At 40.5% G+C, this 24,974-nt stretch overlaps 2 protein-coding genes across 2 annotated transcripts; one reads left to right on the forward strand and one right to left on the reverse strand.

Annotated features, from left to right (window-relative positions):
* The first annotated feature begins 262 nt into the window (after nucleotides 1-262).
* LOC131235523 (uncharacterized) lies at nucleotides 263-13,003 on the forward strand. The gene is made up of 4 exons (XM_058232718.1): nucleotides 263-409; nucleotides 4,276-4,532; nucleotides 10,762-11,213; nucleotides 12,447-13,003. Exons 1-4 carry the CDS (start codon nucleotides 300-302, stop codon nucleotides 12,711-12,713), a joined length of 1,086 nt encoding a protein of 361 aa, XP_058088701.1. The 5' UTR covers nucleotides 263-299; the 3' UTR covers nucleotides 12,714-13,003.
* An 11,012-nt stretch (nucleotides 13,004-24,015) lies between these two features.
* On the reverse strand, nucleotides 24,016-24,680 carry LOC131234650 (condensin-2 complex subunit H2-like). The gene is made up of 3 exons (XM_058231574.1): nucleotides 24,544-24,680; nucleotides 24,308-24,466; nucleotides 24,016-24,219 (listed from the first exon to the last, which is right to left on the reverse strand). Exons 1-3 carry the CDS (start codon nucleotides 24,592-24,594, stop codon nucleotides 24,016-24,018), a joined length of 414 nt encoding a protein of 137 aa, XP_058087557.1. The 5' UTR covers nucleotides 24,595-24,680.
* Between the last annotated feature and the right edge of the window lie 294 nt (nucleotides 24,681-24,974).

The following is a 24,974-nucleotide window of genomic DNA, read 5'->3' on the forward strand; positions in this document are numbered from 1 at the left end:
CAAGTATACATTGTCAAGATGGGTGTACCATATTTCGGGACATTCTAGCTCACTAAAAATCTAATGGAGGCGCGGTAAAAAGGGCAAGAAGACAGGTAAATAACTAATTACAGAAAGAGAAGGAGAGAAAGAGGCGATAAAAAAATGCCAAACGCCTGTTTCTGTCTTTTGTTGGGACTTCCTGGGCTTCTATCCAGATTAACCAGGAAGGGACCTTCCCTTTATATTTTTATTTTTTATTTTTTATTTTTTATTCTTTCCTTTGCATTGCATTTTCGTTTCTTGAAAATTCAACGGATATGGATGGATCCATCCATAGAAAGAGAGTGGTTATTGTTGGAGGTGGAGTTGGAGGAGCCCTTGTCGCAAAAACTCTCCAACACCATGCAGATGTGGTCCTTATAGATCCGTAAGTCTCTCTCTCTATTTCATCTCACAGGAAACAGTGGAGATTGAACGCCTACCATTAAAAACTTTCCGGGGCCATCAACCTGTTGTGAATGAAAGAAGAAGAAGCAAAAAAAAAAAAACCAAATATCAGATTCTTCCAAAACTTTTATGGCCCACGATAAGTTTTTAATGGTCAATCACCACTGTTTACCGTGGTGTGGTCTACCTGAGATTTGGATCTGCTTCAGTTATGACCACACATTCTAAAATGAGCTGGAAAAATAGAAGGAAGGCATAGATATACAACACATACATCAAGGTGGGACTCCCGAATACGGGATCACATCTGGAAACATTGGTTTCATCAAATCATCCCATCCATCTTATTCATTGGTCATTGCTTGAAAAATGGATTTTCTATAAGAGGATGGATTTGATCATCCAACCCGTAATTTTTCATGGTAACCTACAACATGTTCTATGACCCTTGGCCTATATTCTCCCATGTAGATCGATCAAAATTGAACTTAAATCAGCCGATGTGATGATGATCCTTTGGATCCATCTAACATTATGGTCGTCCTCAAATATAATTGGAAGAAGATTGGTTGGGAGTCTTGGGACCTAGCAGATCACATACCTCGAGCGGAGCCATGAACATGATCACATCTAGATAAAAATGGGCCACCATAAAATCTTCTAATTTGTGTATGTTTCACATCTCACATCCATTCTACGTTACTCTTCATGAATATTGGTTATCATGTTCCTTGCACATTGGTTATGCTAATTGCACATTTCTGTTTTCTATAAATGCTAGACTGCATTTTTCTTTTTATATTAAACCACAGGTAGAGTTGGGCATTGAGTCGAGTCGGATTGAGTTAGGGTTGACCCAACTTGACCTGATTTTGAAATAGACCTGACCCAAACTCGACCCGACTCGGTACTGATTCCAGCATGCCTGATCTAATCCGTGTCCGGGTCTGGCTTGGACTAATCCGGACTGAGTCCGACCCGGTCATTGGTACCAAGTCAGGTCAAGTCAACTATGAGTTAGGTTGGGTGCAGCGGGTATCCGCGGGCTGAAATCATAACTCAAAACCTAGGTGCACTTACCAGAATTGCAGCCTCTCCATCAGCCACACAACATCGATCTCATATCTGAAACGTCAAATATGTTAGTGTTATATATATATATATATATATATATATATATATATATATATATATATATATAGAGAGAGAGAGAGAGAGAGAGAGAGAGAGTGGTGGTCTCCTGCGCACCGTACTGTAGATGCCTTTGTGCACACCTAGGCTGACTCACTTAGATGGGTAGGAATGGGCAGGATGAGGTGGGCCTCACCATGATAAGTTCGTGAAATCTATTCTAATCATTTGGTTTGTAATATAAATTTAGCCGTAAGGGTAATAAAACAGAAATATTCGTGATTCAGGTGAACCACACTATGAGAAACAGTGGGAGAGTGAATGCCTATTATTGAATCTTTACAGGGTATACCGTGATATGTACATGAAATCCACTCCAACCACTAGTTGATTTGTGAAAATGCATACAGAGGGGGAAAAAATTTAGGCCCATGGGTGATTTATGTGGGCCACACCAAGTGAAAACATTTGGATGGTGGGTTCCCCTGTGCACTGTTTCTACTCATATTACCCGGTATTTGGGTGACTCACATACTCATCACAATACTCCCCTCGATGTGGATTGCCTACTAATAGACATAGATTGCTAGCTGGTGGTCATGGCCTCAAAATAACCTATTTGTTTTATCCAAGCTGTCCATCTATTCTATCATACTCATTTTACAGCATTAGCTAAAAACTGAGCCAGATCCAAATGTTAGCTAGACCACACCACATGAAAACAGTGGTGATTGAACGCCCAGCATTAAAAACTTCTTAGGTGGATTGTATTGATTAAGTCATACAAACCTGGATGAAGAGAAAACACAAATATCAGCTTAATAGAAAACTTGTAAGGCCTCCAGGGAAAATTTTAATGGGAGTCATTTAATCCCCGCCTTTTCCAGTGGTGTGGTCCACTTGAGAATTGGATCTTTCTCATGTTTGAGGTCATGCCCTAAAATGATATGAAAAAAGGGATGAACGGTGGATAAAATATACATATATTATAGTGGGGCCCACATTATGCTTCCAGCACCTACCCACAGAGAAGTTTATGCTGGCAGGCCGTTTGGTCAACATGCAGAGATGAGTGGGAAAAATGAGGGAGGGGTGGGGGTGGCCTAATGTGATGTGTAAGTGAAATCCACTCCAAACATATGGCGTGTGATGACAATTTGGTAACAGGGCTCAAACATCATCCACATGTATAGAGGAAACAGTGAAGGGGATGCCTGCCATCTAAACTGTTTCACTCAGTGTGGGCCACATAAATCACTTCCGGCCATAAAATTTGGTTCAGATGTATGAATCTTCACTGGGTGGATACTGGTTGAAGTGGATTTCACATAAACATCATGGTAGGCCCAGTACAAATTCAATGGCAGTTACTCCCTTCTCCATTGTTTCCTTTGTTTGCCACACCTAAATCATGAATATAATTGATTGATGAGCCTCAGGGCTAATTTTAGCCTGTCCAGCAATAATGGGCGGAGTGGATTCCATGAATACAATATGATGGAGCACACCCTGGCTATACCCTCTAAGCAAGTCCGCCTTGGTGCGCACGGAAGTCTCTTGCGGTACCTCCAACTACTACTACTACTCTCTCTCTCTCTCTCTCTCTCTCTCTCTCTCTCTCTCTCTCTCTCTCTCTATATATATATATATATATATATATATATATATATATATATATATGAGTAATGGTCACACACAACTAGTTGGACCGTCCAACTAGTTGTGTAATTAATGCTAATAAATTTGTTTTGGGGAAAGTTGTTTCCTAGAAGAAAAGGACTTGATGGTTTGAGTTTGGATTGGACCAAGTCTACTCGGTTCAGATCGACTCACCCACTTGGCTTGCGTCGAGTCAAGTCTGATCTAGTCGACACAAACAAGTCAAGTCATCTTCTGCCCAACTCTAACCACGAGAAGTTATATTTTGGAAATTATAACTTATTTATTTCATTGATAATTATAAGAATATAAAACAAATGAGTCACATATGCCAAGAGTTCATCAAAATAGATGTCTATAGTAATCTTATACTCTAGGGCCCACTTTCTAGCCTGCAAGAGATTATATTGTGAAAATTATAATTTTTTTATTTCATTAATAATTACAAAAATATGTGAAAGAGATGCAAAATTTGTTAACATCTTATTTATCAGAATAGATATCACCAGTAATCTAGAGCCCACATGCTTTTGCCTATGGGGCTGCATGTGATGTTGCAGCCAATTTATTGTAATGCGTGTTTTCCAACCTTGTTTTATGATATCTAGATCGTGCATGTTCAACCAAGTTTATTTATCGGCAGTAATTTAATACTCTGACAAAATATTAGTAATGATACACAGCTACTAAGAAATTGTCCACGTGGTATCAAAATTTCTGAACCCATTGCAGCTTAACCCACGGTCCTAAAATTAGATTTGTGAACACTTGTTGCCGAAACCATTGAATATTTTTCATTTCAACCGTCCAACAAACGTCAACCGATTTGATGGCCACGGATTCAAATACTGTGAATTTTGGGTTTTGATATATCTAAACTGGCACCCCACATATTGGACAGCTTATTTTCAGCGCCTGAGTGTTATCTATCACACTCAGCCAGAGCATCAAAGTTTTTGTCTTTATTTATTATTAATTAAATTTGATTGGTAAAATGTTGATTTGGTGTGGCAATTTTTTTATTTTTATTTTTAATTTTTTCCTCTTTGAATACAGGAAAGAGTATTTTGAGATCCCGTGGGCCCAGCTGAGGTCAGCTGTAGAGCCTTCGTTTGCGGAGAGAGCGATTGTTACCCACACGGATTACTTTCACAACGGAAGGGTCATCGTGTCTCGTGCGGCTGACGTAACAGATCACGATGTGGTGACGACAGAAGGACGGTGCATCGCCTACGATTACCTTGTCATAGCCACCGGTCACATCGATTCCACTCCTAGAGATAGACCGTCCAGGCTCAAGCAATTCCAAGAAGGTAATATGGGACCCCTATTCTGTTCACTGACGCAAGCTTGTGGGGCCCATCATGTTGTTGATGTGAAATCCAGTCCGTTCATCAGGTTCCATCTTCCATTCTAGGATCTGAGGCAGAAAATCAGCTAGTTATGCATTTCAGGTGGGCCACAACACAAGGAACTATGGAGATCCGATGCCAACCACAGATTTGTGTGTGGAACCACATTGTTTTGTATTTTCCATTAAACCCGTCAATCAGGTATAGGTCAGCAGGAAGAAGTGAAGATACAAAAGTCAGCCAAGCCAGGCAGCATGAAATTAGTGGTTTTAGGAGCAATTTTAAAAATTTCCTGTTAGTGTGGTACATCAGAGGTTTTTCATGCGGCTGACATATTAGATATTCGGTTTAAATAATGGTTCTCACTGATGGACGGAGTGGATTTACATGTAAAAACGGTGGGCCCTGAATAGCTTGGGTGTTTTACGTGCAGTAGACTATTCGGGGTAATAGGCTAATTTGTTTTGATTCTAGAACGAGGAAATACTGGACATTCGATGTTGATCCAGACCATCCATCTCGTCCCACAGTGGATGGAATATGCCTTAGAATGTGTTACCGATCAGGTGATCCTAGCCGTTGGTTCGGGACTTGTAAATGGCCGTTCAAATAGGACGCGGATTAGTTGATGAAGCCGACAGTAGCGAGTCACGCTGCTACTGAAGTGATGTCACCACGTTCTGTGGGCCCCACCATGATGTATGTATTATATCCACACGGTCTATCCATTTGGAGAGATTATTTTAGGGTATTATCCACAGAATGAAGAAGATTCAACGGTCAAGTGGACCCCACCATCTCAAAAAGTGGGGATTGAACGCCTACCATTAAAAACTTCTTTGGGCCACAGAAATTTTCGATCAAGAAGATATTCTGTGTTTCCCATTATTCCATGTCTGTGTTAACTTATAAACAGGTTGGATCTCAAATAACCATCATGGTGGGCCGTAGGAAGGTTTCAACGGTGGACGTCACTCTACCATCACTGTTCTCTGTGATGGATCCAGTTGAACTTTAGATTTGCTTCATTCTTTCGGTCATACCCTAAAATGACCTCTCCAAATGGATGGATGGTGTGGATACAACACATACATCATGGTGGACCCAAAAAACGTGGTGACGTCACTTCAGTAGGGAGACTAGCTACTGTCGGCTTCAGTACCTAATCCGCGTCCTTTATTATAATTATAAACACCGCCCCCATTTATGAGAATTGTAAAGTATCCCTTTTTCCATTATTGCAACTAACTCCTCTCTGTTAGGAACAGTTAGAGACATCCATATATACCAAGTGACAAAAATACCCTCAACAAGATTGTTCCCTTTTTGTTTATGATCCACATAAAGTTGGGCTTGCCATATGGTTTAATTTGAGTTACTTGCATGCCACATGTATGATCTTTTTGTGCTTGTGTATCAACTATCATTCCGTGTGTCACAGGTAGAATGGATAATGTATGCTACTATGTGAATCTGCTCGAGGATTTCAACCCATTGTATAATGAGAGTGGAGACTAAGGAGGGAAGGGAACTTAAAGGCACACACAGCACCAATCCAACCTTATAATTTCTCACTAAGGAAAATTTCCTCTACATGATACACTTTCTCATGTCCATCCTACAATACCTTAAGGTTATCTTTTAAAGGAGATGAGTATTGTTACAAGAAGTTACAAGCTGATGTGATTAGAATCACATCCTAACATAATTTGTCACCAAAATCATACACTTCAATTCTGATGGCACACAAAATATGCAAGAATCACATGCAATGAAGGACTATTTGATTTTCCAATTGTAGTGGTAACTCAAGGTAAATGGATAATGATTATTTACCTTTACATTTTGGGCTGGATTTTCAAGGTGATATTAACAGGTGCTGATGTAAAATGTGTCACAAAGATATTCCCAGCATGGTTGATCCAAAAGGAGGTGGACTATAAATTGACTGTAACTTTTGATCCGGGTATCATTATGGGGCGCACAACATATCAATCTTTACTAAAGTGGGCCATCCGAGGTGAACCGACCCACAAAGTGGGGCGCATCTTTCTGTTTCGTCAGAAAACGTGCGCTTTCAGCTCAAAAATGAATTTTTAGAAAAATTTTACTATTTTTAGTAATTCCGATTTTTTAATATTTTTAATATTTTTGAGAGTTTTAGATTTTCTTTCCTTTTAAAAATAAATTTTAATTCTACTAGGACTCTTCTAAAGAAAGTTTATTTGCAACTTTTATTTTTAGAAATTAGGCCTTAGAAGAGTTTTATTAGAATTAGGATTTTTCTTAGAGTTAGAATTTTGCTATTTTTGGTAATTACGAATTTTAGTTTATTTTTTCCTTTATTAATGGTCTAAGGAGATGCATTAGAGAATTATCAATTATCAATTAATCAATTTCAAATTTATTAGAATTTATTTCTATTTGCTACTTTCTTTCCTCGTGGATTCAAGAATTCTCTGTGAGGAGTCCAGAGAAGTTCCGTGGATTCGGAATAGTTTAGGCCTTAGAAGAGTTTTATTAGAATTAGGATTTTTCTTAGAGTTAGAATTTTGCTATTTTTGGTAATTACGAATTTTAGTTTATTTTTTCCTTTATTAATGGTCTAAGGAGATGCATTAGAGAATTATCAATTATCAATTAATCAATTTCAAATTTATTAGAATTTATTTCTATTTGCTACTTTCTTTCCTCGTGGATTCAAGAATTCTCTGTGAGGAGTCCAGAGAAGTTCCGTGGATTCGGAATAGTTATCCTCTTGAGGAAGACGGTGCTCGACCTCACGTCCTCCCCTGCGTCAGTTTGATAGCGAGGTTTCTCCTCGGATCGATGGCTTCTAACGACAGGTCGGGCAACAATCTCATGAGTAGTGCTCAAGGGAATTTACCTTTAACGGCAGCATCTTTCGAAGCAGCACGGCGAGAGAATTGGCAAGCCATGCAAGGACTGTAGGCTTCCATCGATCGCATGGCGGATCGTTTGACGGAAGCCCTAGGGCAGCTCCGTGTTCATGGTGGTGATCCACCGCAACAATTGCTGGAATTCGTAATTATACTGATCGTAGGGCGATGCTATCAATGAACCACAGGATGGTTCAAGAATTCAAGATGAAAGTCAATCTTCCTAATTTTAATGGCCAACTCTACTTCAAGGACTTCCTCGATTGGTTGCTTGAAGTCGAACATTTCTTCGATTACATGAACATCGTAGAAGAAAAGAAAGTTAAACTCGTGGCCTACAAGTTGACAAGCAGAGCTTCAGATTGGTGGGAACAACTTCAACTCGATCGGACGAGACAGATGAAGGTGTCAATCCGCACCTGGCCGTGAATGAAGAAGTTATTATACATGCGATTCCTCCCTCGAGATTACGATCAGGTATTATTCCAACAAAACCAAAATTATTATCAGGATAGTCGATCAGTAAAAGGTTATGCAGAAAAAACCTATTATTGGTCCGTGAGAAACAACTTCATCAAAACAGAGTTGCAACAAACCACAGGACTCATCAATGGAGAACATGTGACCTTTATAGGATCGAAGAACAAACCCAAGACTTCTAAAGTGAAGGGGCAATATCTCATAACTGAACGTGCCTTTTTTTAAACAATCTGAAGAAACGAGAGATATATATTCATTGGTTGAAAAGGAAAAATATGTAGAGCCTGTGAATATCTTAGAGGATTTAGAACCAGTATCACAGGAGTTCAAGGGGGTTGTACTTGATGAACTACTTAATAAATTACCTCCCATACGAGATATACAAAATCATGTTGATCCCGTCTCAGGGGCAAGTCCACCTAACTGCCTATATTATCAGAAAGAATATGAAATCTTGAAGGCAGATGTGAAGGAACTGATCGATATTAGTCAAGTCAAGAAAAGTACAAGGACATGTATTGTATTATCTAAAGATCCTAATACCAAGTACAAGAAAGGGGTAATAAACATCGACGTCAGAAGTTATCTCAAAAGTTATCTCAGAATCATGAGCCAAGTCCTTTGAATAACTCGAGGACGAATTTTTTTCAAGTGGAGGGGTCTGATGTACAACGTGTCACAAAGATATTCCTAATATGGTTGAGCCAAAAGGAGGTGGACCGTAAATTGACCGTAACTTTTGATCTGAGTATCGTTATGGGGCGCACAACCTATCAATATTTACTGAAACGGGCCATCCGAGGTGAACCGACCCACAAAGTGGGTCGCATCTTTCTGTTTCGTCAGAAAACGCGCACTTTCAGCTCAAAAACGAATTTTTAGGAAACGTTTACTATTTTTAGTAATTCTGATTTTTTAATATTTTTAATATTTTTAGAGTTTTTAGATTTTCTTTCCTTTTAGAAATAAATTTTAGTTCTACTAGGACTCTTCTAGAGAAAGTTTATTTGCAATTTTTATTTTTAGAAATTAAGCCTTAGAAGAGTTTTATTAGAATTAGGATTTTTATTAGAGTTAGAATTTTGTTATTTTTGATAATTACGAATTTTAGTTTATTTTTTCTTTATTCATGGTGTAAGGAGACGCATTAGAGAATTATCAATTATCAATTAATCAATTTTGAATTTTTTAGAATTTATTTCTATTTGTTACTTTCTTTCCTCGTGGATTCGAGAAGTCTCTGTGAGGAGTCCAGAGAAGTTCCGTAGATTCGGAATAGTTATCCTCTTGAGGAAGACGGTGCTCGACCTCACGTCCTCCCCTGCGTCAGGTGCCTTCATTGATAGCACTTCAAATGTAATCTAATGAGAAAAATGTTATAACTATGGGACTCACTACGATGTAAGTACCTTATCCACACCATCCATCCCCTCAAGCAGCTCATTTTAGGACATGAGAAGAAAAAATGAGGTAGATCCAAAGCTGAAGTGGACCACACCATAGAAAACTTTGGATCTTCATCATTTATAGACTTATGCCCTAAAATATGCTCTTAAAAAGGATGGATGGTGTGGATAAATCACATACATCACGACGGAGCTCACAAATTTAAATCGATAATAATATAGCTTTTATGGACTGATTTTTGAGACGTAATTCTTGGTTGATTTCAAACAGGATAAGTAAGTCATAATTACTTATTTTCAGTTATTTACTTAGGTAAGTTAAAAATCAAACAACACTTAAATAAAAAGAAAGTAATGGAGAAAAATCCAATTACAAATAACAAAAGACTCCAAAATATACGTGGTTCACTACTTAGGCTACATCCATTGACAAGTAGACAAAGAAATAATCCACTACAACAAGTAAAGATTATAAAGAAGGTATAAATTATCTTTCTTAAGAACACAACAAAAAATCATTAGAATACAAGCTTGAAAGATAAATTCCTTCACTATTGTTAATGCTAGCAATAAACCTTCTTACTTTAAACCTCTTGAGAAGAAAATTTCACAGTACTTTAGGGTATTTCTTAAAAAAGCCTTGGAACCCTTGAACTTTAATTTCAAGAAGGGACCATCTTTAGATACATGCAAAAGAAAACCTTCGTAAATTTGTAACTCTTTCTTTTCCCCCATATAACTTACCCTAAAAATTTCATTTTCATGAATGAAGTACTAAAAATACCCTATCAAACTTCTACAAACACTTAAATTTTCTGTACTAATGTATAATATAAATTATATGGACTTAAAAGGTAATTAAAACTATAGTGGTTTTGGTGTCACTATTTTAACACAAGCAATTATAACTATTGTTATAACAGTCCTCCCTCTTACAACTAGTCACAACCTCTTCCATTTATCCCATGTGACTGTTTCCCAAACGCATTCTAGAGTTTAAGCATATGCATGCCCCAATTACCGGCACTAAGTCATGCTATAGTACTGTTTCTCCTGCTCAATTTCATCTGTACAACACAGTCCATCGGTACCGGCCCAATTCAAAATTCATCTCGCTGAGTCCATCTGTTTTGTATTTGCAGCCTCCAGCGACATGCCGGTGTGTGGCTACTAAACATTAGGGTTACACCATGCCCGAGTATCAAAGTTTTTTGTTTTTTGATATTATGTCATTATATCTTGATAGAATGCCAAGTAAGTTTGCAAATTCTCCTAGGGGTGATGCTTCACCCTATTGTTTTGGACACTTGAATAGAATTTCATTGTTTACCATACAATGTCAATCAAGTCCTCAAATGTTCATTCATGGGATCCACTAATTAAATTCTTTTTGTTTGACCACAGATTATGTAAAAATACAATCGGCAAACTCGATTTTAGTCATCGGAGGGGGCCCCACGGGTGTCGAACTCGCTGCAGAGATTGCCGCGGACTTCCCACAAAAGAAGGTCACACTAGTTCACAATGGGCCGAGGCTGTTGGAATTCCTTGGAACGAAAGCATCTAGCAAGGCACTAGAGTGGTTGACGTCGAAGAGAGTCGACGTGCTTTTGGATCAATCCGTCAATCTTGAATCCAGGTCAGATGGGGATAGAACATATGAGACGACAGCGGGAGAAACCGTAGTAGCCGATTGCCATTTCTTGTGCAGGGGTAGACCGTTGGGCTCATCATGGATGAAAGGGACTATGCTAAAAGATTCGTTGGACTCTGATGGGAGACTGGAAGTTGATGAGTTTTTGAGGGTTAAAGGTCAGAAGAAAATTTTCGCCGTTGGAGACATTACTAACGTTCCGGTGAGTTCATTTTTATTTATTTTTTTTTTTAATTCTGAAATTTCCTAATGTGCTGTTTTTAAATGGGCTTTTGAAATTTTGCATTGCTTACTAGATTCTTCTCATCTGTTTGGACACTCTCAAAAGAAGAGTTTGATGCTTAAACACGTTTGTTTTTTTTGTTTATTTATTTTTTTTTTTTATTATTATTTTAAAGTTTGTGTCATGTATTTGGATGCATTTTTACAAACCCTATCTAATTAATTTCCTCAAAAACTCCCTTTTGGTACAATGAGTTGCATTTTTCTACAATTGGCTACTCACATCTAGTGACATGGTACACCAATGTGAGATCCAAGCCACACATTAGGTGGACCGCACTATTTAGATGACTTTCGTTGAAATTTTTGGTGGTGGATCCGCTCATCTGGTGGCCCACAAATGTTGGTCCAATGTGGGCCAGTGGAGAATTTCTTCAAACTGCTGCCATTTCTTTAGTACAAGTGTGGTCCATATCTTTGCATAATGAACATGAATTTCCAATTCTGACAAGTGAGCCATGGTCCAGTAATTTAGACCGTTGGATCTTTTCATTCTTGCCGTGGATGAAGCATTCAAAAACTCTTAAGATTGGCTTACCCCACTGATTAATATTACAACCATTTTCAGTTGAATGTCGATAGTTGTTATATTTCTGTGGTTAAGGTTGTCCAATAAAAAAGAAGACAATAGACCAATGGTCCTGGTCACAGAACGATGGGCCTCACTAGTTAGCATTGAGAATCCATTTATACAATGCAAATATGGGCCAAAAATGTACACGTGGCAACCATATCTAATGGTCCTAATTCAGCAAAGTTGTGCCCATCAATCAGAGGATTTTGGGCTTAAGACCCATCCACAGCGAAATTATTTAATTTGAGTCACATCTACAATTTCTGATTGCTTGTGTATCAACCATCACACTTTGCAAGAGTATCCAATAACACCCCATCACATGAATGTTATTTCCATGGAATGGTTCATAGAAATACATTTTTCATGGATTGGATGGAAGCTTTGTTGCATGGGCCTTCTGATAGGGTCCCATTCTGGGTACAAAATCGCACTTTGATACTACTACCTAGCTGTTTTTATATATTTGCTAACATTTTGAAATAGATGCTTCCACAGCTGCATCTTTTCTTTTCTTTTCTTTTCCTAAGTAATACATGTATCAAAACATGGCATTGAAAGAGAATATGTGCCGAACAGGAAATCAAGCAAGGATACTTCGCTCAAAGGCATGCACTAGTCGTTGCGAAGAACCTAAGGATGCTGATTAGAGGCGGTAAGGAGCACAAGATGGGGAGTTACAAGCAGGGGTCAGTCATGGCGATGGTTTCTCTTGGGAGGAGGGATGCACTGGCTCAGTTCCCACTCACGACGGTCATCGGTTTAATACCTGGCATGATCAAATCAAAGGACCTGTTTGTGGGGAAGACAAGGAGGCAGATGGGGCTCGAGTCTCATGGACACTAATCCTTGAGGATGCTGGAGTGATGGTATTTGTTAATGGTTGAGAGCGTGTTTGGTTGCACCAAATATCGTGAATTTTTGCAATATTATGAGCAACCAAACGCACCCTAATCTTCAACTCATTAATAATATGCAGGGTAATGTCATGCTTTCCTCGTTTGTTTTGGTTGATGTTTGGAGATATACTCTTCTTTCCTTTTTGAAACGAGGGTTCGAAGAAAACATAGCAACTGAACTTCTTGTATTATGCCTAGTGCTTGTTTCGATTCCACATTTTCCCTGTAATACAAATGAAAAGCACAATAATTATAAATTCTTTTACTTATCTCTTCAAAATATTTGCATTTAGCAGACTGGTTATGTGGCGACAAAATCACAATGATGACACTTTAGCATTACATTACAGTAATAATTTCCAATTCAAAAGAAAAAACAATGACGGCCATGCATAACAACTATAGAGATCATCTCCGTTCTTTATTAAAAAAAAAAAAAGGATATTTATATTCATCATCATCTCCGCTTAGAAAATAACCAATGTTTTAAAACTCAGGTTGTACATAGACCCATGGTTTGCAAATCGGCTTCAATGTATTACATCAGTCACTACCAATATTGATGTAGAGAGGGTCGTGAACACTTTCATAGCAAAGATGGACCAGAGAAGGCCTGATTGGAGGCAGAAGTGATCTGGATCGTCGGAATCTTAAAACAGCCGTATCTCGCAGACTGGAATGAGTTTTTCAAAGTATCATATATTATTTTGGGGTAAGGGATGAGTTTTTCAAAGTATCATATATTATTTTGGGGTAAGGGAAGCTACCTTATCCAACCAACCTGGCCATGCCGGATTACCATGATTTGCGAGATTCTATCACATCGACGGTTAAATTGTCATTTTATTTTCATTTTTACTATAAATAGTAATTTTAATTCGATCATAACTCTTGATCCACGAGTCATGCCCAACATGAAAAGGGCTTAGAAAAATTAGGATAATAACCTCGTTAAGCCAAATATTTCATTTACTACTTTTGGTGGAAAACCATAAAATCTAATAGGAATCATGACCGTATACAAATAGTAAGTTTAGTATTTATAGCAAGTCGTGTTTAGGGACTCTGAGTCTAAAACTTCTTCGTAGGTTTGAGTTTACTATTTAAAGGATTCACTATTTAAAGAATTGTAATTTCATTTTATTTTTTTTAAATCATCAATCAGTTTATTTCTAATTTATTAGTAATCATTTCTATTTTTATCCCTCATAAATTTAAGGAAGCTCTTTGAAGAGTTCAGATAGCTCAGTGGATTCAGAGTAGTTATCCTTGAGGAAGACTGTGATCGACCTCATCATGTCCTCCCTACATCAAATATGGGTCATATTGTTCTCGTATCTGGCTGTTTTGGGCTAATATGGGTGAATACAGCTGTATCTTTCATGGGAATGTACAAACTGATGGACAAACCATGCCTAGATCTTTTTTTAAGAAGGTTCGATCCCAAACATTCCCACTGCCTGTCTCGCCTAGTCATTAGTTGCCCCATCACTACAAGAAAAGGGACTTAAAAGCGCCGGTAAAAGCCCCAAAAACCACTGTCATTACCTTTAGCGGCACTAGACAAGCGCCGGTAAAGGGGTATGTCGACAAAACTTCTACCAGCGCTGCACAACTTTTATTGGCGCTTGTCTGAGCACTGGTAATTATCTACTCTTTTTCAACGCCCATTCTGACTTCACCGACACTTTTGGTGGTCGCTAGTATTTCTAAAAGAAACGCCGATAAAAGTGAAAAAGGTGCCGGCAAATCAATCCAAGCACCGGTAAAAGCACGATCTCTAGACACTTTTAATCACGTAAAAGCGCCGATAAAAGTCTATACAAGCACCGGTAAAAGTCTTTGTATAGATTTGAGAGGCCCCAGCGCAGGCCAGTAATTTTTTAAATTATATATAATTCAATTGAAACCTGTATTTTTTTTAATATTTAAAACATAAAAAATGTTGCAATACAATTAAAACTGAATATTAAACAAAATTTATATTACTTCACGATAAAAAATATATAATATTTACAACAATAAATTGAAAATGGTCTTGAAAAAAAATAAATTAATTAATTAATTAAAAACAAATCCTCTATGTGGTCTACTCCTAGCACGAGTGGCGTCGAAAGGCTGAAGTGCTTGTAGGCCTAAATTTAGGCACTAATGATTAAAATCCTGCACACAAGGGAAAAACAAAAAGTCAAAAAGTAGCATTCAATAAAAATAGAATAAATGAATTAAAAATTAAGTCATTAATTACACGGTTGAAACAATATAATAGAGTTATCAATGGCTAGATGGGTCATTCAACAGACAACATTCAACAATTTAACCAACCAGGTTTTTTTTTCCATAACAAATTGAACCAACTAGTTTTAATACTATGAAATGTTTTTTGCAGTTATTGATACACTACAAAACTTAGACACGGCCATAAATGTCAGTGTTAAAAATAAACAAGGTATCAAATGATGGTGTTTTGGTCAGTTGTCCATGTTTTGGCAATCCCAGACCATTTGATTATCCTTGTAATGTTAACTATCAATGCCATTTTAATGTTCAAGGTCCTTGATGTAACTTACCAAGTTCAGCAGTAGTTGAACTAATCTTTATACATGGAAAATAATCAATCCTTTGATCCTCTGTCCTTAAAAAGTAAAAAACTATCAAGGGAACAAATGTTGTAACTTGAATTCCATTACATCTATTGTCCCCACATTGATGCATAGATACCTAGGTGATACATGTTTGTTGGGTGCAAGGTGTGTATGTTAGCCTGGCCAAGATGATGCTGGTTGGAATCCGTATTAACGTCCTGTTGTACTCTTATTTTAGTTCGTTAATAAAAGTTAGTTTTAGGTGATGCTAGCTGGACTAATATCTTGTTGTACTCCTATTTTAGTTTCTTAATATAAGCTAGTTTATCTTTCCAAAGAAAGAAGAAGAAGAAGAAGAAGAAATGTGGTGCCCAATACATTGTGCTTGCGGGATGCAAATTTCCTACAACACATGTATGATATCCTACGAATTGGTATTGCTCTAATTGATAATCATTTCCATGATTTAAAAATTAAAAGAAGAAAAAACGAAAGAAGAAATCGATGAACTTGGGATTGTCCTAATTGATCATGGTTGCAGAAAGAATGAAAAGCAGAAATGAAATCAACACTTAATGAAATCAAAGAGCTCGGTATTACTCTGATTTACAATGGTTTCCATGATTAATAAAACAAAATCAAAATTCAATTGAGAACAGAGATTAGTGGAATAATTTATGGAATAAGTGAAAATGCCATTTTTATCATTGATCATGAGTGCATACGAAATATAAATCATCGTTAGATTGGTCTACTAAACAATAGAAACTTTTGGCTAAACATACGAATAGGCTCTTGTTCTAATTACTCATGTGTTTCAACCCTTCGATTAGGGTGAGATATTATCCTTGCATGATAACAAAATAGATATTGTAGTTTTTTTTTTTGAAAGATGAGAAACTTTATTAAGAGAGGCAGCAGAAACCACTAGATAAACTATTCAGTTCATAGAAGTGAAGCCCAAAGCTCATGATCTACACCACTGCTCTGTTGGTGCCCATTGTGGACAGACCAAGCCCCAATGACTCCCAAGACTGGACTGTAGCCATGAAAGTTGGGTCAATTTTCAGTTGAATGTCACCCATTGCAGCTTTTTCTATACTTGGCCATCTACTTTTACGGCCACACACTGAAAGGTTAAGATTGTACCATTGAAGAAATTTCCGGGGCAGATTCCATCCACTATAGGTTAAACAGACAAACACTCTGGATCTAAACCAGGAACCACACTTACACAAACTGAAAACCCAAGTATTCTATTGATTTCTGCAGACCAAGAATCATATCATTCCTCTTCGACCATTAACTCTGTCAATTGACAGAGTTGATAAATATATAGAACAATAATAACCTCTGTTGATTGCCAGGCCAAGATCATCTTACAAAGAAAATAATATGGCAGGTCTGGCAGAATACTGAATATTGTTAAGAACTTAGGTTTCATGATACAGTACATTCCAATATCTTAAAAAAATGGAAAACAATTCTAAAATTTTACAGCAGGATATATGATTTAGCATATACACCAATAGGGGATAAAGAGTAGGGGCAGCAAAATGGATACATCTACTCTACATTATTATGATCCGATTAGTAGTTTGGTCAGCCACAAGCTAACGTGATTTATGAACAACACTGAATATAATCAGCATTTACATGCATTTTTGTTCATATGTAAATACAGAAATATGGAAAGGAAAAGCACCCAGGCATAGGATTTTAAGATGCTACCCGGAAACTGATTGTGTCGTGAGCTCTATCAGAAGAAGAGCAGATTGAAGATTGACACAGCTGATAATGTGACTAGACATTCAAGACCATTTTGAACTTCAAGTTTTCATTGCCTAGCTTGTAGTCTCTAATCTAGACATGGTTCTCAGTCTGCCACATATCTAGAGATATCCTAAATCAATTAATTAGCTCATTGAAACACAAAGTAACGCTAGAACGAACGAATCTGTGCACTAAGATGCATGCATGGAATCATGTCAGGTTGGTCAATTTACCATGGTCTGCATTAAAATCCACATCTTGAACCAGTTTTTTTTTTTTTTTTTTTTAAATTTTTTAATTTTTTTTTTAAAAGAACGAGGCTTTCTATTGCAAGAAAAACAGTGCCGCGAACGGCTTACAGCTCTAGACAATTCAGGGCGGGCCGGGACAAAAAAGGGGGGGGCCGTCCTATCGTAAGACTATACAATTTGAGCAAGAACATTAAATAACTCGAAGATTCCCGAGGCTCATTTTGTCAAGGAAAAGGAGGCCACGAATCGGAGGGGGGAGAGCTGCCCTGGAGAGAAAATCTTGGTCTTGTTGACCTACATTACCTAGTCTAGCTAAACCATCCACCACCGAGTTTGCCTCTCTGGAATCTGGCTTTCTAGTACCAGCAGGACTAGCTAGATTGATTGTTGTTGAACAGTGCCCGAAGTGCAATGGTCGAATCAGAAGCCACAAGCACCCTAGAAAAACCCGCCTTCACACATAAATCGAGGCCATCCAGGATGGCCCTTATCTCCACCGTTATGTTGGAGCCCGAATCATACCCACATTGGAAAGCGAAGATGAACTTGCCTTTGTTATCCCTTGCAACACTACCACTACCAGAAGGGCCCGGGTTACCTTTGGCGGAGCCATTGACATTAAGCTTGATCCAACCATCAGGTGGGTTGACCCACTTAACCACCGACACAGGCGGAGTAAGGGTTAGAGGGCAGGGGATGTTGGTGTAGTTCAGCAGCGAAGCCGTGGCAGAGTCCAATTTGGAAGGAGAAGGGAGAAGCCCGCTAGTCCTTTTAATCCAAGAAGAGATCCCAGTGATAATCTGCGGAAATGAGGCTGTTCTGTCATTGAAACGACAGGCATTTCTGAATTTCCACAGCTCCTAAAAAATGAAAATAGGCAGCAGGCCTAGCAGGGGAAAGGGGTTAGTGGGACTACTGGATGCACTCCACCAAGCAATTGCCCTCTCGGACGCTGAAGAAGAAGAGAGGGGGGATACAATTATAGGCTATTGCGAAGAATGCCCAGACCGTGGAGGCAGCACCACCCGTCACAAACAGGTGGTCAGTTGTCTCGACATCTGGACTGGTTGTCGTAGAGCAGCAGTTGCAACAAGACGCCATAGAAACACCCTTGGACTGGACTCTGGAATAAACCAGAATAACCCTGTTGAGAATCTTCCAAGTAAGCAAGGAGAGTTTATGGGGAAGCTTGGGGTGCCAGACCCAAGTCGCCCAGGCTTTCCTAAAATCTGACGATCTGAGGCAATTCCAAGCTGCACTCGCCGACAGTTCACCAGATGAAGAAGCAAGCCAGACCCTCTTATCAGCAGCCGTGGACGTGCAGACCCCTTCCCGATGATGTGTTCGAGCACTGGCTGGACCAGAAACAGGGAGGAAGCAACCCCAATGCGCCAGCCTAGGGGGTTAATGAAATCTCTGACCAACACCGAATGAGGAGGAGAGGGGGCTGAGGGGATTCTCCACTGTCGTAGTGGGCCAAGCCTCATCCAATCATCCTAGAAGCTGAGGTTACCTCGGCCAACCAGCCATCGAGACTTGGCGAGAGCTATTTGACCGAGACCTCTGATTTCTTTCCAAATTGGGGAGGCATAGGAGACAGCTTTGGGTGAGGAGGGAGTCGTGGAAGGTGTGTGCTAATGAAGACGAAGATTCCATTGGTATTTGGCCTGAAGGAATTTACACCAATAGCTGTTTTCCCATCTGAATAGGACCGTCCAGGCCCGATTCAGTTGCAAGGCCCTCTTGACTGATTTGAGGTTACGGATACCCAGGCCTCCTTCCAATTTTAGAAGGGATAAAGCAGTCCAGTGGCACCAATGATAACGTTTCTTGGGGCCATCCCACCCCTAAAAGAAATCAGCAAACAATTTCTCACATGCCTCTAAAATGTAGGACGGAACATCCAGCGCCGCCAGGGTGTAGATAGGAATGCTTCCCAGGACATGATTGACGAGAGTGAGGCGCCCAGCCTGGGAGAGAATACAAGTGTTCCAGTTGAGAATTTTATCCTGAATTTTCTCTAGTAAGGGTTGGAAGATAGTACGTTTGGGTCTTTCAAGGAAAATAGGCACCTAAGGTATTGAAAAGGAGAAACCTTCTTAGAGAAGCCGAGCATTGAAGCGGCGGTCCTGATCCTTGACGCAGACATGAAGGAGGAAGGGATGAAGAAGCTTTTGGATTTGTTAATTCTTTGGCCTGATATTGCTTCATAGTCCGACAGGAATTGCTTGATTGTCCTTAAGGAGGCTTTGGATCCATTGGTAAACAGAATGGTGTCATCGGCGAAGAGGAGGTGGGAAACCATTGGACAATTTGCACGCGTTTGGAATGGCTGACAGAAGCCTCTGGCTACAAGTTGATGGAAACCGCGGCTAAGGACCTCAGCCGCAAGGATAAAAAGGGCAGGGGAAATTGGGTCTCCCTGCCTGAGGCCCCTCGAAGACTAGAAGAAACCAGAAGCTTCACCATTAACCAGGACGGAGAACCAACAGCTCGACCAGCAACGTTCTACCATCGAGATCCAAGCATGGTTGAAACTGATCTTGGCGAGGACCGATTTGAGAAAATTCCAATTCAAGCGATCATAGGCTTTCTCCATATCTAATTTGATGAGAATGCTCCCACCACGTACCTTCTTATCGATGTCCCAGAAGATTTCCTGGGGCAAAAGCGCAATTTTCCGCGATCGACCTACCCTGCACAAAAGCTCCTTGTTCCAAAGACATCAGCTTAGGGAGGATTTTCCCTAGCCTTACAGCTATTATCTCTGAGAAAATTTTATACACGAATTTACAAAGGCTTATGGGCTTGAAATCAGAGAAATTAGGAGCACTTATCTTAGGGATAAGACAAATAAGCGTGGCCGAGAGTGCTCTGGGTAAAGCGCCCCCATTGAAGAAGAAAGTGGCAACGCTGAGCAGATTAGGGGAGATAAGGTCCCAGCATTCTCTATAGAATGCACCTGAGAAGCCGTCCGGCCCCGCTGCACCATCAGGGGGGATAGAAAAAACAGCCTCATGGAGTTCTTCAAGAGATGGGGGCTGGAGCAGGAGAAGGTTGTCGTCAGGAGAGACGAAGGGCGGAATACAGTCTAGCATCTCCCTAAGCGGGGGAGGGGTGGGCTCAGCTTGTAGCAGATTTTTAAAGAACTCCGTAGCTACCCTTTTGATCTCTAGTCGATCAGAAATGATATCCCCATTTTGGCCTTTAATTTCCTGAATGACAGCTCTTCTAGCTCTAGTTGTCACTACATTGTGGAAAAACTTCGTGTTGCAGTCCCCTTCGACCAGCCAGTGGGCTCTCACTTTTTGTTTCCAGAAAATTTCTTCACAAAGTTCAAGGTTAGCAAGCCTAGCTCTGGCCTGTTGGACCGTCTGGTGTGTTAAGGTGTCCAGAGAAGATTGTGCTGTCGATTCTGCTTGGCTGAGGGCTGCCGTGGCCATGTGGATGTTCGAGAAAATATTTCCAAACACATGCTTGCTCAATAATTTCAAAGCCTGTTTCATCTATTTCAGTTTGTGGATAAGGACCTGCATTGGGTCTCCCAAGGCTGGAGAAGTCCACGAATTTCTGATGAGGTCATGAAAACCCTCATGGGAACACCACATACGCTGAAATCTGAAGCTTCGGGGGCCTATGGCTGGAGGCGAGGGGAAGGAGAGTAGCAATGGGGAATGATCAGAGTTCAGCTTAGGCAAGTTCTTCACAAGAAAAGAAGGAAAATTCTGAAGCCAGCGTGCATTGCAATAGGCCCTATCAAGCCTCACCCAAACCCTGGGCTAGCCTGTTTGACTATTACACCACGTGAATTTGTTGCCCATAAAGGAGGCATCAGAAAGACTTGCATTACTTAGTCCTTCAGCGAACTCTTCTGCGCTCCGGAAGTCAAAAGAAGAAGAGCCCCGACGTTCTTCTGGGGAGAGAACTGCATTGAAGTCGCCACAAACCACCCATGGGATGGAGCAGCCCATGCTAATGTTTGCAAGATCTGACCACAGATTTCTTCTCAGGGTTCTCGAACATTTGGCATACACCAAGGTGATGAGTACTTTGATCGAAGTAGTGTGGAGGCCCACCACCAAGGAAAGGCTCTGATCGGACGCAGATTTGACCTGTGTGGATAGGAAAGAGGCTGAGAAAACCCAAATCTTCCCCCCATGGCTAGCATTGGAGTAGGATGAGTGGTATCCCAGCTTGAGGCATGTGCTGATTCGTTTCTCGTCTCTCAGCATGGGTTCCAAGATGGCTAGCATGGCCGGATGGAACTCTCTGATGAGCCGTCTAATGGTCCTGATGGTGGGGAGATTGCCCACCCCACGCGCATTCTAAACGATGATTTTATCCATTAATCAACCTTGCAGATATCTCGTTCCTACGTTTCAGCACTCTGAGTCTCCAAAGCCAGTTTGATCTTGCTGATAGATGACTGTGCTTGTTCCTTCTTTTAACCGGGAGAGGCCTGATTTCGGGAGCTTTCTTGCTGGTGGCCATGGAGGATTTGATTTGGAGACGCTGGGTGAGTAGGTCAAGTTGGTGGGGAGGAGGGATGGATTAGGATAGACATAGACCTCTCCAAGAACCCCTTATTGGAGCTTTTGCTGTTATCGGGGAGGAGGGACTCAGGGAAGTTGGTATTAAACTGGGGCAGCCACAGCCAGGGCTGATTGCTAGGAGAGTCGGGTGACTGGTGCTTGCGTTTCCAAAGAGAGTCTGAGGCTAAATGCCGCAGGGAGAGACAGTAACAATCTTGTCTGATTGGGGATGGCATGGGGCCAAGGGCTTAAAATATGGAGAGAGGTCGATGGACAGCAGTCTGCCCCTGTCTGGAGGGACCTTCGTATGTGCGGCATTCCAAGCCAAGATTCCCGGAGCAATCGGTTCTTCCTCAAATGCCTCATTAATCTATAGGGGACTGTTGCCTTCAGAAAGAGTAGGTCGCGGTCCTGCAAAAGGCTAAAATCGAGTTGGCCTGGGTTGCTGGGGGCTTTCCTGATTACTGATATTAAGATTGTGCATCTCAGATGAGTGTGGAGCTGTGGAGGGAAACATATCTTTTTGGTTGAAGGCGAGTTGGTCATGGGTTGGAGGAATAGATCGTTGGGATATAGAGAGTTGGGGTAGAGGGCGAGCAGACCCATTAGAAATTTTACGAGTTGGGGAGATGCAATCTTTGGAGGATTGACTAACATGGCTTGGGCCTGTGGAGGATAGTGGAGTGATTGGAGGTCTGTTCAAATCATCAGGTGGAGGGGCGGGGAAGTGAAAAGCTTTTTCCACCCAATGTCTGGTGGTTTCATGGGCATTGGCTTGGCCATTAACATGTCTGGCTGAAGGGGGGCCTGAGATAGGAGTTTCTACTAGAGGTTCAAGACATGGCCAGATGGTGAACATTTTCCCTGCCACTAACAGGCCTCTAGGAGATTGGATGTCAGAGCCCGGGAGTATTCTGACACGAACTCTAGCTGCAATTTGAACCAAGCTAAGCGTCGAGCACTTGTCAATTTCCAAGAGCTCTCCAAATGTGTTGCCCAAGCTTCTAAAAACTAATTCCATCCAGGCGTGAGGCGGGATACCGAACAGCTGAATCCATCTCCCATCATCCTCCGACACGAGTTTGGAGGACCACACTTCAACCCTTGCAATGCCCATTGCTGTGTGGAGCGTTGCCTTGGAGAAGAATGATAGAAATTCCATCCTGGATTTGAAAGAGAACAGAAAAGATTTCTGGCCAATGCATGAAATTTCTATGGCAGCAGAGACATACCTGGAGTTTCTGAGGTGCTGGATGAGGCTAATGACTTGGACCCTGCTATGAGAAGCGTGGACAACCAGAGCCAAATTCAGAGACTTGATTTTCAGGGCAACACTCCTGTTGTCAGCTTTGACCACTAAGGGATGAGAGGGAGGTGGGCAAACTTCCTCTGTAGCTAGAGATTTCTGTGGGGCATTAGTGCAAACACCTGAGATGCGAGTATTTGGGGCCGGTTGGGGGACTTGAGCAGCAGGTCTGCTTGTAGGATGGGGGGCGTCCGATCATCGAATAGACGTAGCCTGGGCGTTGGGGGGTTGTGGAGGTGGAGCTTGATGGTGTGGACTCTGGACGCCGGTCGTGCGGGATTTTGCCCATTGAACCACCCAGATGCGTCCGTCAACTCTTTGACCGTTCAGGACACCTAAGGCAGCTCTGGCTTCATCTTCATAGCAGAAGTGGATGAAGCCATATCCTCTCGGGCGTTGCTGCTGTTGGTTCCAGGGAATAAAGGCATCTACGATCTTGCCATATCGGCCAAAAATCCTCGCTAAATCCTCCCCAGAGGTGTCGAAAGAGAGATTTCCTGCAAATAGGGTGAACGGATGTTTGTGTGGGGGTTTTGAGCGCACTTGCTGCCATCCGTCTGTAGTCATCTTCTTCTCTCATTCCATCTATTCAATTTGAGATGTTACTACCATGTCGAAAGAGAGATTTTTCACAGTGGTGCACTCACCCACCCTAACACACACCACCCATATCTTGAACCAGTTGATTAGGTTAGAGATCATTTGGTACCAAGCAAAATGATACTAGAGTAAAAATGTAATTAGGGACTAGGATGAATACACCATAAAATATTATGTTATTTTGACCATCCAATCTTGAATTTCATGTAGAAACACGAATCAATGGCTTCCACAACAGAACATAATGACAGATAGTGTAATGCACATAAAACGAATGTAAAAAGTATCCTAGGAAACATGTCTTTACAAGATGTGAGCGACAAAGATCTTCCAGGCTTGCTTGTGAATTCGGATCCTCCTGTCCAAAGGCTCCATTGCAATCAAAACTCGTACTATCGTCATTGTGCTGCAGAAAGATTGCCCAAAACATTAGAAAAGTGTAACCCAAATCACCAATACACATAAGATATAGAGAAAATCTGAACAAGGTCAACCTTTTCATGGGGCAAACGCACTTCTGCATCCATGTAGATATTCTCTGCTTGCTCAAAATCAGGGAGGTCATTCTCAAATTCATGATCCTCGTTTCCATCCATGGGGTCATCAAAACCACCATATGTTTCACTTTCCCCCAAAACAAGTGATTGTCTTAGCTACAAAGAAAATACCCTGTATTGCATTTTGAAAAGCCATGAATAGGCATAATGAAACATATTGCTTGCAAATAGACCTTTTTCATAAAGTGGAGGGGATTAAGATGGTTGTACTCTTTCACGAGCATGGAGTTGTGCCTCCAATGTTTCAGCAAACTTAGGATTTATGGTACCTTCCAATCTTGCAAGAGGAAATTGTGCAGTTAGAGAATTCTGCTTAGTAGAACTTTTCCACTACTTTCCCCAAAATTTTCCTGCTTAGGAAAAACAGAGAATTTCCATGCACTTAGAGTGTAGAACAACTTTATTATTATTATTATTATTATTATTATTATTATTTTAAAAAGCTGATAAACTTTTTTTTTTTTTAAGAAGCGTCAACTGACCTTTTTTAAATGGTTTTACTTTCAAGTCCCCGGGTTCATGGGGATTCAAAGGCTTCCATGGATCATCATCACCATCTGAATCATCCTTCCACCCCTCTTTAAGTGAAAAGGGTGTTATTTGG

Source organism: Magnolia sinica, chromosome 19, assembly GCF_029962835.1.
Source record: "Magnolia sinica isolate HGM2019 chromosome 19, MsV1, whole genome shotgun sequence".
Lineage (NCBI taxonomy): Eukaryota > Viridiplantae > Streptophyta > Magnoliopsida > Magnoliales > Magnoliaceae > Magnolia > Magnolia sinica.